This window comes from Nesoenas mayeri (genome assembly GCF_963082525.1).
Source record: "Nesoenas mayeri genome assembly, chromosome: 16".
Taxonomy (NCBI): domain Eukaryota; kingdom Metazoa; phylum Chordata; class Aves; order Columbiformes; family Columbidae; genus Nesoenas; species Nesoenas mayeri.
This window is the reverse complement of record NC_137562.1, coordinates 14,228,136-14,245,729: the sequence shown is the minus strand read 5'-3', so window position 1 is coordinate 14,245,729 and position 17,594 is coordinate 14,228,136. Positions and strand designations below refer to the sequence as shown.

At 40.2% G+C, this 17,594-nt stretch overlaps 1 protein-coding gene across 1 annotated transcript in view; it reads left to right on the top strand.

Annotated features, from left to right (window-relative positions):
* Positions 1 to 17,594, top strand: part of PTPRT (protein tyrosine phosphatase receptor type T) — a gene marked incomplete at both ends in the record, with an annotated part of 367,619 nt that overhangs the window by 212,780 nt on the left and 137,245 nt on the right. The window contains 3 exon segments of the mRNA XM_080354355.1: positions 14,630 to 14,883; positions 14,885 to 14,969; positions 16,279 to 16,388. Coding sequence (XP_080210481.1) covers positions 14,630 to 14,883; positions 14,885 to 14,969; positions 16,279 to 16,388 — 449 coding nt within the window.

Here is a 17,594-nt window from a genome sequence, read left to right as displayed (position 1 = left end):
ATACTGATTGTGCTTATGAACCTCTTATATGGAAACCTGATGGATGTGACATAGAATTTGAGCAATGGGTGATGGCAGGTGTGTAGGTGAACTTGTTGAACTTGGTCAGTTTATAGCTTTCTATGACCTTGGGAGAAAAGTGAGAACTTTAGAGCCATTTTTGGTTTAGTTGCTCTATGTATTCCAGCACGTGCCTCTTTTATATTGTTTAGTCTGTAGCAAATGTGCATACAAGTTCCTATAATTTGGATGCAAAGCAGCTTGTGAAAGTAGATAGAAATAAATGTTTTCAGTTTGCATTCAAACGCAAAAGGAAATTATTCAGGACAAATGCCACACCACAAATTGCATACAAGCAAACCAATACATTCTTGTTTAGTAAGGGAGATTTCAGTGCTTTTGTAACACTGCCTGGCATAGCAGGGCAATTACACAGCTCCTAACCACCCACCCCTGAGCCCTCATTCTGTGAGCCTGAGCATGTAATTGAAAAAGCCACAAGTACATTGAAGAGCCACCTGTTTCCTCTTAGGATTATATAAGGATGTAAATATCTCACTTCAGAAAAATCTGAGGAACACACGCAAGTATTTGCTGATTCACGAACAGTTTATCTCCAAGGTTACCTACCCTGAGCAGCAGTTGTATTAAAACACAGTGTAAAACATTTGGTAAGCAGTGTGGAAACCTCAGAAACTTGACATTGTCTCTCACTTTGGAGCGTATCTGTGCTCCATCTCCAACACAGACATTTCCATCCTCAGATTTTCCTGCCCTGCTCATCCTTATCATGTATGAAAATCTACAAGGATTGAAGACACCTTAAGGGCACATTCCAGTCTGAAGAGGCGTCAATGGAGGGTGCTGGAGACAATCAACTTTCATTTCTTCTTGAGCAGGCCAAAACAAAATAGTTGCCCTCTGAAAGAGGGGCAGAGTGTGTTTTCAGTGTCAGCAGTTGAAAACTTGAAGAAAGCAGCTATTTTAAAAGGAGGAGTTTGAGGACTATTTTATGCGCCAGGCCTGTGCTAAAGGGCAAACTTGCATTTTCGACAAATGGGACCATTATACTTTTTGAATAGCACTTCTGAGAAGTGCCTTTTTAAAAGCTTCTATTATAACCATTTGAGATTTTAAATAGGTCAATATAAACACACCGTGTATGATTATCAGCTGACAAAAGCTTTGCCTGCTATGGACAAAATAACAACTCAGTATGAAGTTCAGGCTTTTGCACGTCATGCTCACTTCGGGCTATGGATGACTAGCTGGGTGAAGATATCTTAGTATTTTCCACTATAGTTATTTAAACATTTGGGGGGTCAGGAAGCGGGGAGGAAAACATGGAAGAGGATTTTTATCATAGTCCTTATTCCAATAACGAAATTTGTTCTTCAGAGCCTTAGCCTCTGACTACATAACCTCCATTGATGTCTCCTTATGTATAATGATGTATAACTAATTCAGTGAGGTTTTTTTAATTTCTTTTGAAGCATTAGGCATAAAACAAGACAAAAAAGATAGTTACGGACTTCTTATCAAATATGTTAAACCTTACATGCGTCTGTTCAAAGCATAGAGATCAAGTTTCTTGGTTCCTTTTGCAACAAACCGAGCATATTGTAGGCAAAAATACCCAGGCCTGCCTTTTTTAGAGTGTAGGGTGTTTCAGAAAGATGAACCCAGTTTGAAATAAAAAATGGCTTTGAAATGGGATCCATCTTTTTGAAACACTGCTGAGCAATGCATTTGATCCGCTTCGCAATCAAGTTATTCATTATCGATGTGTTTTGTTTTGGAACTGGCATTCAGAAGCCTATAACTTTCAAACTTTATTCAGGATATACTGCTCCTTCTCCTTCCCACTTTCTAAGGTGGTGACAGATGTCCAGGCACCACGAGCAGAACAGCCTCCCGATGTGTCCGGGCTTTGAGCAGTGGGATGAAGCTCCACTCCTTGCGTTCCCACCCTTCCCGATTAGCACACCAGGATTAAGTGTCAAGGCTGACTTTGTATCACAATGAAGTGTGAGATTGGAAATGCCAAAAATGTATTCTTATGTAACGGCTGGCATTTCAGCTGATGAGCTAAGTAAGACTGATTTATGGTTATTTCTACCTGGGTATTAATTTCTGCTTATAATAGAAGCATCAGACATGTGCTGTCCATTGCTGCTGAATGCAGCTTTATTTCATGTCTCAAAGCCAGCTAGGAAGTTGGATTTGTCACATCTTGGATAGGAGGATTATCTTCACAAGAATATTAACCCTGCAGCTGAACATTTCTGGTTCTTAGATTCTGCTTCTTGTTTCTTCATACATTAGTTATTCTCTTGTGGAGAGACTGTATATTTACATTATAGTGTGCCTTTTTTCTCTTTGATACTATTGCTTACGTTTTGTGGAGATGTCCTCAAGTTACTTTTAAAACTACCTGTTCAAAGCATATCCCAGAAGAGAATGCAATCTAACAGGAGAAACCAGCCCAATATTTAATGAATTTATTCAGTGTCATTTGCAGCATATCTGGGTTTTCAGTGGCTGCACTGCTAAGGATGCACAGTCCATGCATCCTAAAGCCAGGCTGGTATGAGTAAGTAGGTAAGCTGACAAGCATGTTGCTTTACACTGTTATTCCTGGAGATGAAAATCTCCTTCCTCTAGGAAGGAATAGAAAACTTATCAAGAAAGGTTCCCTCCTATCAGCTCTGTGTTTGCTTTTATGGTCCACGATGTGAGGAAATTCTTTCTTGCTTTGAATTATCACCAAAGACTGTTGCAGTGTCAGGGCTTCCTTTTCACGCCACTTTGCTTTAAATATAAATGGATTAAGCAATAACATTAATTGAAATGTTTTATGCAGGGGCATGTCAAAGAGGATTTCACACATAACAGCAATACCGCTTGTATCTCATCTGACACAATGACCTCTTCAGTTTGCAGGGTTGGGGCTTTATCTTTTGGTACTAGAAAGTTCCTAGGTCGTTGATGCTTTTGAGGAATTGAGCTCAGTGGTAGAGCCTGCCCAGTGAAGAGGTGTTTGCTTTGCTTTCTGTTCTCAAGCTGCCGCATTGGGGGTCTCAGCTGGGTGCTTTTACCTCCGCTGAGACAGCCTGGACGCGGATAAGTTCTTCAAACTGATTCTGAATTTATTCCAATCGTCTGCAAGTCTTGTTGCAATAATACTTCTGACAAAGATTGAAGTTACAAATTTGAACTTGCTATGAGTGGGTATAGAAATCTCCTTATACTACTCTCTCTATAATAAATTAACTTTTCTGTTGGTGTACTTCTGTAGCAGTTGCTATGGAAGTACATAAAGAGATTAGCACTGTATGGGTAATCTGTAACTTAGAAACTGTTCTCAGGATTTTTCAGTCTCCTTCATTAACTGTTACGTGACCAGTTGGATTCCTATGAAATACGCACCGCTGGAATCATCTTTACCCCACCCAGGCAGTGTAATTGTTGTATGAGTGCAAGAAACATTCAGAAATATGTCCAGCAAAACTTAAACAATAGTACAGTGTGGTTTTTTTAATTTTATGTACATGATCTTTCAGTTTTAAGCTCAGTTCCAGGTGCAAATATATTCCATCTTCATCTTAATACACATTTTCTTAAACTGATAATCACATCATAGTTACTGTGTGAGAAAGTAGCACCTTTTTTTGTGCAGTTGGCACATGTTGTATTTGCCCTTGCGTGTGCACGCCTGAAGTCATCCCGGGCACTATTTGTAGGGCAGATCACAAATTAAAATCCCCAAACTTGTTCTACTACAGAAAAAAAGTGTTCTGCAAGTCATCCTCCCATGAAGCAGATACACATAGTGCGTTGCTTCTTATTTCACCTAAAAGCCTATTTAGTTTCTTAGGTTACAGCATAAAGTTATTCTACATTTTACTGATTTCTGCTCCTTTGTCTTCATGTAATTTCTGCATAAAATAATTCCCTTTGGCTGATTGATTCGGGAATTTCACTGTCGCATTTGAGGCATGACATTTGAAAGCGCTTGTTAATGGACTTCAAATGTGTTGCTGTAAGTTTTAGTGTGATTTTTTTTCATGTCGAGGTGGAGCACTAACACTTCTTTGGGTACGACCTAATGCCCCTAGACACAATCTTTTAAAGTTCAGTAATACTCACGGCTACATTCCCCTTGTAATTGCATCACTAAAAGAAAAGCAAACGTGCTTTCTACAGGCCGGCCTTCTCTGCAATAGCTTTTGCAAAAGACAAAAGCAGTGCCAGAGCAGATTAATAGCTCGAATGCAGTAAAAATCCAGCTGCAATGGTGTGGAACACCAGTGCTTTATTTCTGATGGGTCTGTCCCTCTGCCCTGGTGCTGCTGTGAATTCCGTGTCTTGCTCTCACATCCATGCAGGTAAGTGAGAGAGTGCAGTCAGCGGCTTAATCGCCTTTCTGAACTGTTTGTATTGTAAAATGGATAGTTCCTCTTAAAGCTGATTTAACAGATATTTGTTAAAAATCCAAATTGGGAAGTGTAAGTATTTATTTGAAATCAGCCTATTACTGCGTATCTACATTTAACAAAACTCACATTCATGCTGTTAGTTGGTATTTCGCTGCTGGTAAGGTCAGGTGTTTGAGTTTTAAAATTAAAGGCTGTACTCACCAAGGTGCTGTTTGCAAGTTGAACTTTGGTTGTAATGTCCCTGCTCGTAAAACACGGGCACTGTTCTCCTAGTGCGCTATTCATGATAAAATCCTCCTGCTAGTTTTAACTTTGGAGTGTGTGGTTTTTCATATTTGAGGAGCTTTAGCAAAGCTCACCTTGTGCAAATGGAAGGAGCATCAGTCAGCTCCTGTTGTTACAACATGTGCCTCTCAATTGAGACAGCAAGATCCCGATTCCAGGTGCTGCACGGCTACGATGTGTGCAGCAAACCAAAAATGATGTGAGCCCATGTCCCACACTGAAAACAGAAGGTTGGTAATTAAAAATAGCTCTTTTTTTCTTGCACGCAGGGCATGAAACACTTTTAGCGAAGAATAAATGCAGGTCAGCAAAATGACATTTGCATGGTCTCTTGACCACCGCCGTGCTTTAAGCTCTTCAATGGCAATACAAGTTAGGAGTGGGAATTATATGCTGTGCTTGTATTTATAAGTGGTGACAAATTACTCATCATATCAACAATTAGCAAACACCTCACCTGATAAAGAGATGTAGTCAGACGGCTTCTGCAGACTGTCACTTGCTCAAGGACAAATGATGTGCTCTATAGGACAGATGCTGGCTTCAGCCAGAGTAATTAGGGAAAATGTAGATGAGAGCTGTATGTCTGATGGAGTTATCCTCCACTGTTGCTCTCAGAGGGCTCTCTTGAAAATTGGATCTGTAATGGATATTATGCAGATTTAAAAGAAAAATTGAAACATGCGACTTTTTTATCTGCTTTTGATGTTACATTCAGCTGCTTTCATCTCAGAGGATAAAAGTAATTGAACAATAATCCCAAAGAGAGTCAAATATACAAATCAATAAACTGCTCTCACAGGAGAATTTATTTTGGTGAGTATGCGGGTACCTAACGCTTCCCCAAGCTGTTAGGTTTCCATTAGGTGGTCTTGTAATCTTTAACACAGATAGCGCTGTCTAGATTGGAGAGCACAGACAATGAATACGGCAGATGTGTTCTCTGAACAGCACTAAACACGAACAGCTTTTTACCTCCTTTGATTGACATCCTAAGTCTTAATTGAGTACTGAGAGCCAATTACTGTCTTTTCACTTGTGTCTTCTTTTGGTAAGTATAATGAAAGCAAAGGACTTGTGCTTCTGTTAGATGTAGTAGTGATGTAACCAGTGCTTAGGCAAGGTTCCTCTGTTGAGCTTTTACTGTCTTGGCTGTGATGTGCAGAGGAATTTTTGGTCCTTTGTGTTCCTTTTCTTTGCAGTGTTTCCAGTGATCTCAGATCTTATACTATTTATATTTTTAAAACAATGTCATATGCACTCATTAACAAATCTTTTGGTGATCCCCCTGACCTTTGTGTGAAGTGCTGTGATAGGCACACAGGCAAAAGGAATCCATGTTGCAGGTTCTTAAAGTCTAAATATGAAACCAAATTAAATGTTGCTTTCTTGTACACAGCTTTGACTGGGTTCGGCTACGCAGGGAGTTTGCCTTGCAATATAGATTAAGTCCCTTTGCCTTAAGGGAGGTTTGGGCTGCCATAAGACACCAGGGTATTGAAGGAGTTTGCTGGGCTCTTTTTGAGCCCCCAGATACCATAGACACTCAAGATCTCTAGTCCTTGGGCACAGTGCGTAGGCACAAATCATACAAAATTCACATTGTCCATGCAGCCTTAATTCTAAATGGACCCAACTCTTGATTGCTTCACTTTGTAGCTGTGATGATCTTGGATTTTAAGTTTCACAGGAGATTTCCTGAAGATTAAGAGGGAAGAGAAGGCGGTTGTATCTGTAAATCTTGAGAGAGTAGAGCTGAATGGATGCCAGTTGGAGATCCCTGATGTTTCTAATCTTCTGCTTCTCAAGATAAATTACAACTATCTAGGAAGCGAATGCTAACACATCTCCGGTAGGAATATTGTTATTATAGCAGCAAAGCAGTAACTATTTTTCTCTGCCCTTCTATCTTGGCCTCTGCTCCGAACAGAAGGAAATCATTAACAGCTGGAGGACAACCAAGCATCAAACTGACTTTTTCAGCACTTGTTCTAGGTAGGAATATTAAAGCAAAATTAAATTAGGAACACAGTATTTTCCTTACATAAATTCAAAGGTGTATTAAAAGGAATAAAAAGTGTGTCTCACCGCAAGTGCTCACAACTTGCAGACCTGCGGTGCCAAGTTGTGACAGTAGATATTGGAATGTTTCGGTGACATATTAACAGATCTTTTCTTAGAAACTCTTAGCTTTCCTTAACACACTTTCAGCAAATGGATTTCCAATAAGCATCTGCCTTCTTTCTCCTTTTTCCATTTCCAAATAAACTCTTTCAGGGCACAGTGGTGCATTTGTGTGGAAATGGCTTTGCAGAGAAATTGAAAGGCAGGATCTGGATCAGTTCCCTGCACGAGCTTTGCAATATCCCTGAAAAGTGTCATGATCTGTATTTGGTGTCCAGAGCATTGCTTAAGCTAGTGAGGGGAAAACTAATCTCTTGCGCTTTCATTGGCAGCACTGTCTCATAGACTGATCCTAATGGGGTGGAAATGAGCTCAGCTGCCTAATTCTGTTAAAAACATAGGCTTTTTTTTCACACAAGAATGCTCGTCTGCTTCCTTCTAGCTTTGTTGTTATAGCCATGGCAGCAAAGGATCAAACCATAGTTGCTGAAAACAACACACTCTGCTTTTTTCCACTTCACTTCTTTTCTTTTTTACATTTGCAGTAAGAAATGGCCAGTGCAAGAGACAAATCGCCCAGAAAAAAAACCCCACAACATACTAAAGCTTGAAGATCTTGATGTGGAGAAACGAGACTCCCTAACTTTTAGGGCATGACTAACTAACTTGCTCATTAGCCACTGTCGTTTTTAAGCAGTGCTGTAAACCTTGTTTCACTGTATTTCACAGCCCAAACCTGAGAGCAATGCAGCTCCTGAACCAGATGTGGCTCTTCACCATCCAGCTTCTCTTCAGCTGGGTTCCATGTGCATGAGACCTTCAGACCAAGATCTTCCATGGGCTTTCTCAGTTTTGTCTTGGAGCTGTTGGTTGTAGTAACACACAGCTTGTTGGTCATGGGGAATCTGATTTCCTATCTAGTGAAATCCAGCTCCGTGGTACTACCTGTGAAAGACAAAGAAAGCAAGCAAGCTATAAATCTACCTCTACATTGCCATGTGCCTGTAAATGAGGAAACAACCATTTTTTCTCATATAGATGGCCCATAGCTATGCCTATACCTTTAGGTCCATTAGAATTGACCTTCTTGTCCTCATTAAAACCAGGGCTCCTATTTTTAGTTCCAAGATAATATCTCAGTATAGGGAAGCTTAAGAACTGAACACCAACATGCTTTGCAAGGACATGTGTCTTTATTACGTTGTTCATCTTTTTCTCCTCCCAAAAGGCTGCCTTTTGGTAGATTCTACGTCCAAACTCTGTGGGACTGGAGATGTTCCTCAGGCAGACCTGGTGTGTGCATGTGTGTGGGCATATGCACAACCTCATGCAGTCATGTCACTTGTAAAGGACCTCCATGACTAGTAATTAAATTGTGCTAATACTCTTGTAAAACTGTAGCTGGCTGCTAATTGCTTGCTTTGCTGAGAAGGGGTTTAAAGGATGTATCCAGGCCTGAATGGCACATAGGGATTAGGGAATGGGAAGCTACAGCTCTCTGTTAGAAGGTAGTATTGAGCAAAAGAGAACAGCAGTGATTTAATATTCTTTGGTGAGCAAACCTACATCTTGGGGGTTTGCTTAGGGGCTTTTTTTTTTTCCCTCAATGTGGAACAAGTGATATGAGCTTTCCCTGGGGGATATTTCTGGATGAAATCAGCTTTCCTGTGAGCCTACCAGGGAGTTCCCCAACTCCCTAACCCTCCTGTAGGTGCAGGTCCCTGGCTATTGCAGATTCACACCTCCCGCAGTGTGGAGCAGAGAGCACGGAGCAAACCCCGAGCATGGCTGGTGATAGAAACCTGTACTCGTACAGTTGGGCCGTGTGGCAGCAGGGAGGTTATGGGTATTAGGAACAATTTGAAATCAATTAAAAATAGAGTAATTTTCTAAGTGGTCAACCATTTGCATTTAAAAGAAAAGAGGTTACTGAGTTTACAAATATACGCTTGAGCTGAAAGAAAGACTTGGATTTCAATGAAAATAAATGTGTGTTTGGGGGTATTAACGAGGCTGCTGTAATCCTGACGCTACGGCCTGTGTGTTCAGATTACACTAAGAGCCATTGCTGTGTTAGAAGCTACACTCTCTTTATAGGCTTGACAGTGTTTCTGAAGAGCTAGTTTATCTGTATATTCTTGTACATAATGCCTGTATTGAAATCCTTTAAGAGTATTTTCTTAGTGGCACGCTCATCAGATATAAATGGTCTTGAAGAAGTGCTGGTCCTGCCCCCTGCACTCTGCTCTCCTTGCACTTGCCTCTGGCATCAAGTTATTCTGCTTTATTTTTATTTGAGTTAAAAGTGCAACTGTATCCTAGGAAAAGGGCAATTATTGGGCTAAATGCAGTGCATTGATTTTGTTCAGAGCAAACTTGTATCTGTCCTCCACTATCCCAAAGAGCGTCTATAGCATTTGGAGATGAACATTTGTTCAAATATGTACATTCACATAATAGCTAACCACCCGTGGCATTAATGGCATCGCATTGCTGACTTCAACACTCTGGTGGAAGGAAGACATGAGCATGAAATTAGAATTAAAGAGCTGGTCATAAATTGTATCTAGACCTTTTCTAAAAATGTGTTTCTGAAATACGTTGCAACCAATACTCAGCTGTGGGAATTTAAAGGTCTCTTGATCTAGTTAAGGGAAAAACTGGGAAAAGAAACTGGTTAACATAGTATTACAGTCTCCGTCCTCTTTTCTACTGGCTGAATTTCCAGGTGCCCACTCCTGCAAACTCCGCATTTGTCAAACCTTGTTATTCTGGTTGTGACATATTCTACTTTACTTCAAGTAATTATCCAGTCTTTGCATTCTTAGCAATTGAAAATATTGCTGTTGTTCTTTTTTTCTTCTGCCAATATGACGTGCTGTACAGAGAAAATCCCTTTAGATGTCATCAGGAATCAGCTCGTCCCCATCATAAAGAGGTTCTTAGTGTATGACAACCCACATCTGGTGACAAAGGGAGTTACTGCTGCTCCTGAATCTTGAGAAAAATGGACAAGCCTCAATTAGGATATTTCAATAGTGTCTGCAAAGCCAATGCTCCATCACCTGCCGGCTCCTTCTGCGAGACTGAGGAGTTCCACTGGAAATTGTCATTTTTTACTTTCATTTATTTTTTAAAGACAAGTTTCCAAAAGCACATAGAGAATTTATCTTGGAGATTGCACAGACCTAAAGAGGAAGCCCCGCTTGCAAACAAGGGAAAGCCAGAGCAACGCTTTTCCTGCTGCTCAGAGTAATTCAACAGGCCCATGACTGTGTAGGGGAAGCCTCTCTCTTAACTACTATTTTGATTATAGTATTTATCTATTTTTATGAAGAGGTTATGTTTTGGCAGGAACTGGCTTACGTGTTTCTGCAATCTCTTCCACCTATTCCATTTGAAGATAACAGCTCAAATAGATAAAGAAGTAATAGAAAGAAATGCACATGCGCAATAGGAAAAACAAACAGTTAAAATAAATATTTTATTTACGCATAAGAAAATTGTAGAAAACACACGTTTTTACTCTTAGTTTGACAAAAAACAAGTGGTTTACCTGCTTTGTGATCTCACTTTCATTGGCATATTTAACGATGCTAATTAATGCTTTTGTGTTTAATCATCAAAATGCTCAGTAGTGTGCATTTTGTTCCCAGCCATGGAATACCACTGCTATGTGTATCCATGATAGATTTTTTAATAAAACCAGTAATTACCCTTTATAGTTGTTTTAATTTATTATTTTTAAGTTTGTTAGGGAACAATAGCTTTAGGTAGAAGAGGAAGAACGCTTTCATTTTACCGTTTCATAACTTAATGAAGAAATAAAATCCACTTAAACGGATGCTAATGACACTTATTTTACAAAGTAGCGCTTACTTATCTTGAAGTTGTTTACAAGTGAAGGTTTGGCAGCTCTGCTCTGGAAGCTGGAGCCAGCACAGGTACGTTGTAGTTTCTGTGCATTTGGGTTGATTTTTCTTTGTTTTTCTTTGTTGAACTATGAGATCAGAGGCTGTTTAATGGTTTTGTACTAGATCAAATATTTTTCCTTTTTTTGTGGAAATCTGGGGTTTCTTGCAGTGCAGGATTCAAAGTAAAATTTGTGACTGAAACAAAACCAGATTAATCAGAAAATGAAGTACATGTGCTGTGAACTGAAGTAAAACAATCATGTTACCTCTTGAGAGCTCGGTGCTTGGTTTATCTAAGCACATAGTCCTTTATCTAACTTATTTCATCTTTCTTTCATAGTGGATTAATCTGTGTGACAGGGCTCCTCCTCCTTTATTACCATAAAATAGCCTATTTAACATCATTAGCCATAACGACACCTGTTTCTTTGTGTGTGATTGGAGTTTAGCTGGTTGTAGGTATCACTCCAAACAGGTTCTTTGTTCTGTGGTGATTTTATTGTATCGATCTCGCTCCCTTTTCCTGTGTTCTCTGTTGCGATTCTTCTCTCACAACGTGCCTTTCTGTATAACTGCCCGTTTTCAGCTTTGTGCGAACTCTCTTTGGACCAATGATTTCCAAACTGGTTTAAAAAAAATATAGATCCAAATATTAGGGACATATATTTTTTTTCTGCAGAAAAAGGACAAAGCCAAAACACTTAAATTCTATTGAAAGACCGGTTGACTCTGTTTAATCAGTGTTTCTATCTGTCGTGTCTGAAAAGGCATTTATGCCCCATTCAGGCTGAGATGTGATGGGCAGCAGCTGTGTGAGCTGTGACGCTCCACACAGCAGCCCTGTCACCGACAGACACGCTGCACGTCAGGGACAGACAGACTTGTCCGTCATTCTGAAATGGCCACGTCAGAGACATTGATACAGCAGGTGTTTATTGAGCAGCTCTTCTGTCAGCATCGCTTTGAAGAGATGAACAGCACAGACTGTGGAGCTGGTTGTTTCATCCTGAACCATCACACACACTTAAATTGTGCGCTGTTTAAAGCACTTGAATGCTTTTTCTCTGGTTATCTTGCTATGTTTTTTTGATGGGAAGTATGTTTCCCTAGACTTGTTTCATCCTGTGGAAACTTAAGGAGGAAGAGGAGGAATAGGGAATAAAGGCAAGCTAGAGAAGGTTTCAGCTCTAATCTAATACCTGGAATAAAATCATTGTCAGTCAAATTACTGTTTGGCTTTACATCTGTAGAACAAGAACAACGTCTTTGAAAAACACAAAGGAATGGACCGTCATTAGGACTTGTGTTGCTGTTGCATGAAAAGTGGCCACGGTCTCAGTTTATTGCGAGAGTGAAATATTCTGTGAAGTTCTCAACCATGTTGTGATACTACCAAATTTACATTTTGTAAATTGAAATGAATTTAAATAATTTCTGGACTACAGAGAGGAGTTGTACCATGATGGTGTTTGGGAGAACACAACTTTAGGTCTTCTTATCAGCTACCAACGCATTCAGTCTTCTCCTTGTCTCCTTCCAGTGTGCCTGGGAAGAAGGGATGGGGACCTTACTGGGGTGCCCAGGTTGGTTGGTCTCCTCTGGTTGGAGTGGCTGGTGAGCTCTGGTGTCAGTGTGTTGAGGGCAAGGTGGAGGGATCAGACTCACACTTGTTTTCCTTCTGTTTTTGTATGAGAAGACATCAGTTTCAGGCCTCCTATCCATGATGGTCATTTTTCTTCCCTTTGTACACTCTTGGTCTCTGTAACCTACTGCTGGGAAACAGAATTTAATCAGTGGACACCTGTACTGCTAATAAACACTGTGTCCTGCTCTCTGTAGGGTCAGGAGACATGGGGCCTCAGACAAGCATGGACATCTTCTGCTCAATGTCTTGTCTTCACTGACAGCAACAATTTCTTGCAATTAGGCTCCTGCAGCAGGTTGTTAACCTGGGGGCACCACCTGATTGTCTCCATTTAACTTCACTGCTCAGCTTGAGCTTCATGTTCAAACCCCAGTGTGTTTCAACTTCACTTCCTTTCCTCTCTCTTCTCATCTTGATGGAGGGGTATATGGCAGAGACAATTGTTATTAATAATCTGAATCAACCTCTGCCTTTCTACACCTTACCTTGAGCAAGAAAACTACAATGGACAAAATGAGATCTGTAACACTCAATAAGGAAAGAGCAAAACCAGCCATAAAAGTCAACTTTTCTATAAAATTGTGATAGCAGAAAATGCAAGTCTCTGAACGCTGCAGGTCACTGTTGGGTCAGAAATTTCTGCTCACCTGGACTAAGGACTGAGAGCACGGCTGAGGGATCACTGGGAGAGTTTGTGATTTTGTGATTCTGTTTCCATTTGGACCGCTTATCCATCACAAATACTTAGGAAAGGTTCCTGGCCTGCTGGGTGTTTGCAGCAGCCTACCAGAGTGATAATGTGTATGGAAGCATCAGTGGGACATGCAGTATTAAAAAATATTGTGCTGTCCTTTACTTTGATGTGAACTTTCAAAACATAATTAATAGTTCAACCAGGCTGAAATAACAATACAGCATTTGCACAGGGAAATCCCAGAGGCTGCAGTTTTCTTTGCATGGGTTCAAAACGACTTTGCATAGATCGGTGGCAGCTGTTTCATTGCTCCTGCCTCTTAAGAATTTCCTTTGATTTTTCCAGGGTCTCAAGACACTTAGAAAATTTCACTTTGGTTTATGACTTCTTATATATGATCTCCTAAGTATTCAAATAGGGTCAGTCTGTTTCTGCCTTGCTTTGGCAGGTATTTTCATACAGCTGAGGTTGAAGTACATGTTAGCAGCTTTTCATACACTAGCCAAGTGAAAGGTTAATATTTTTCAGGGTGGGGTGGTTTTTTTGCATTATTTGGAAGCTATAATTCCAAGAATACAGAAATGGAGAAGTTTGTCCAGTTTCATATATTCACCACTACTAGAGGATTGTAGATCAATTATATATATATGGAGCAAAAAAAAAGCAAACGAGCTACGCAAGTTGAAGAAATGTCAGATAAACAAACTATGACATGTGCCATATTATTACCATCTGACATACCTCAAACACTGGTTTTACTCATCGTTCATTCTTTATATCTGCATGTCTAGCAGTGCATGCATTTATATTTTATATAAAAGGCAGAGTCTGTAGTCAGAACATCTGAGTTATGCTGTTAAAAATAAATTAAGGAACAGCAGATGAAAATGAGTCCTATGTATGAATATTCAAACTGTAGTTCAATCAGATAATGTAGAAAGAATAATAAAGAGCAGTGGAACTTTGGTGGGGCCAAGGCATTGATATGATCTGAAACAAAAGCTTTACTGGCATGAGACAAAGATGATGCTGAAAACTTACTCAAAGAGCAGTATGACCTGCTCATGTGCCCCATTGCTAAAATATTTAAGAATTTAAACAATTGTGAGGCCAGTAGCACTGTGTTAACAGGTCGGCTCTTAATCCTGATTCTTACACTCATGCTTTTGTTCTTTTCTTCTTGAGTAAGATCGAAGAAAGTGTGACTTTCACACTACTTAACTGATGGGAATCACGCTGCAGTTTGGATTCCTTGAGGTTTCACAGGAATTGGAAGCATGACCACTGATCAGGGCCCTCAGGGGATTTTTAGGGAGAACTCAGGAACCAGAATACACTTGTGGAGCTGACATAAATGTCCCTATCGCTCCCTATCACTTCATAAAGACAAGAACATTCAGAACTGCGAAGTACTTGGTTATTCTGGCAAATGGAAAGAAGCATATTTATGGATGACTGACTTATTTTAATGTCAAATTATATATATATATATATATATTTTTTTTTTTTTCCTTTACTTGCTTCACAGATCCTGTCCATGGACCACAAAATGTTGAAGTTGTTGATATTCGCTCCCGGCAGCTGACATTGCAGTGGGAGCCCTTTGGTTATGCGGTGACCCGCTGCCACAGTTACAATCTCACCGTCCAGTATCAGTATGTGTTTAACCAGCAAAAATTCGAGGCAGAGGAACTCATCCAGACTTCTTCCCACTACACCCTGCGGGGTCTCCGGCCCTTCATGACCATCAGGCTGCTACACCCTGCGGGGTCTCCGGCCCTTCATGACCATCAGGCTGAGGTTGGCGCTCTCCAACCCGGAGGGCAAAATGGAAAGTGAGGAGCTGGTTGTGCAGACTGAGGAGGATGGTGAGTTACGTTGGGTTTCCTTGCTTGTTTTTTTTGGAGGAAGACTTATATTTTCAAGGCATAAATAATAACCTTCTGTCCCTTGAGACTTATAAATGGCTTCTGTGGACAGAGTGTGTGCTATGCAAGTAAAGTTTGTAGGTGTAAATAACTCCCATGGCCTGGAAATGACAAGTGCCACTCTGAGCAGGTACCAAAGAGGCAGGAGGTTTAATTCTATAGAAGTTGTGTGCTGAACTACCCAGGACCCACAGAGCAGCTTCGTTTATCAAATGGGCAAATGTAACCTGTGCATTTGTTGATTTTTCTTGTGCTTTCATGTCTCTGTTCCAAAAAGGAGTATAAAGTTTTCTTTTCCAGAGCGTAACTTATTCTTAATATTGGTCTTCTGGACATAGCACTATAAATACGTCTCAGAAGGTAAATTTACTTGGTCCTAACTCTTCCCTTCTTGATACACAAGACCTGTTGTCCAGAGGTACTGATGGAAGGTTTTAAAGTGTTGTTATCCCGTCTGAGCTATTTCTAACCAAGGACCCTCATAGACTACAAGCCTCCATTCTTTCTACTGTGTTAAAAGAGGAGCGTTCTTCCTCTGCCAGAGCTGGAAGGAGCTGCTGGCCGGAGTTTCATTCAGCTGAAAGTGTCTCTTGAAGTCCTCTGCGTCATACAGGGGACACATAAAAGGATGGTAGATCTTTCAGAAAAATTAACAGGGTTTTTTATCAGACAGACTCAGGAGTGAATTTAGTTAGTTATCTTCCACAGCATTAAAATTTTGCTTGAGTAGGTGGATTTTTTTAGCCAGCCTTGTAGCCATAATGAAATATAAATCTTAAATTGTTACTTTACTAGGGAAATCAATCTTTCGTATTGATAAAAGTGTGCAGCCCAGGGGCATGTTTCTGCCAAGGTGCAATCTGGCTGTTGAGGTGGATGTAGCTTTGCTGTTGGGTGGGCGGAGGAGGACAAATGAAATTCCCTGCTGCTGCTGTGCTGTGTTGGAATAAGGACATACTGAAATTAGCTTCATATTTTCATGGATTCTGATTTTGTCACTTAGTAGTTAGATTAGGGTGTTCTTATTTGAACCAGAGGTTGAGAATAGGCCTTTAATGTTGATAGCACCTTGGTAATGGTAGTGTCTTGAGGACGTATTTTTTTATTTTATATATATAATATATATATATATATTTTTTAATCTCAAGCTCTGAACTTCCCGTCTGATGGCTTCTTGGTGTGTGAGCAATTGGAGGTGGTGGTAGCTTCTAACAGTTTTTTGGGTTTCTTATCTTGTTTCTCCCTGTAGTTCCTGGGCCTGTTCCCTTGGAATCCATCCAGGGAGGACCTTTTGAAGAGAAGATCTATGTTCAGTGGAAGCCTCCAAATGAGACAAATGGCATCATTACACTCTACGAGGTGAGAAGAACAGATTGTTGCCAAGGAATACGTGCCACAGGGCCCTGTTCCTATGTATTTAAGCCAATCCTGAGCTCTGAGAGATTTCAGCAGGTGCTAAAAGAAGTCTGATTAAAATAGATAAGAATCTTCAAGATAATCCGTGCTGTCACTGAAGAAGTTTTCCAGTTCAAAAAAAAGATTTCTTAACCAATATTTGTGGCAAAATGAGAGCCATATGTTCCCCCTTGTCTCTGCTATTCAATTCCTGTCTTTTTTTTCCTTTTGCAGTATCTCCTGGGTTTGTTTTCTTTCCTTTTTTTCTTTTCTTAAGGTAAAGTTCTGTTAGGTTTTATACATAAATACTGCAACTAATTGCTCTCTGCCTTTCCAATAGTCGTAACACTACCTGACAATCTCAGCCGAATATAGCCATAAAGTCTTATTTTGCCGTGTTCTTACTGAATCTTTCAATGGCACATCTGTCTAGCCCAACCACTTTTCCTGCCACCAAACAAAATATGGAGCAGGTTATAGGATGATCACTGACCATTCTATGATGGATGAAAAAAAAAATGGTTCTAGAATATATCAGAGGGAATGTTTCTTGTGAAGGTGAGGAAGTGTTACTGTTGTAATTTGCTACTGGTGAGACTGCATCTGTAATGCCACGGACACCCAAATGTGAGGAAAAGGAGTATAAAAGGAGGACTGCTTTAGAGGATCATGCGAAATGAGAGACAGTCCTACAAGAGAAGGTAAAGGCACTTTTATTAAATAACAGAAAGCAGGGCACTAGTGCTGGCTGAGTGGGTTTCTGTTTATAGGTTCAACATTTCCCAGAGCAAGATTAGAAAAAGTTAAAAAAATATGTTGCTTTTCTGGTGATGTAAAAATCCTCACTGTGGGATTGTGCAGCATTTTCTGGTGCAGAGGGGCAAAACCCACGTTTTTTTTGCTTTCCCTTTTACGCTGAGAGAATGCACAAACTTCTTTTGGAACACGCATGTGTGCAAGAAGCAACTCTGCCCTCCCTAGTGAGGTTTTGCTCCTTTCCTCTTCCAGCATCTTGGTTTGGAACAACATGTCTTGTAACATGTCACTCCTACATCTCCTTGTAACGCTGGCTGTCTCTATTAAAATGATGGTCAAATGGAAAAAATCAAACAGGTTTAACATCACTGGGCTCTTACATTGCAGCATGCTCAAGAGATGGCAACTTTCTCC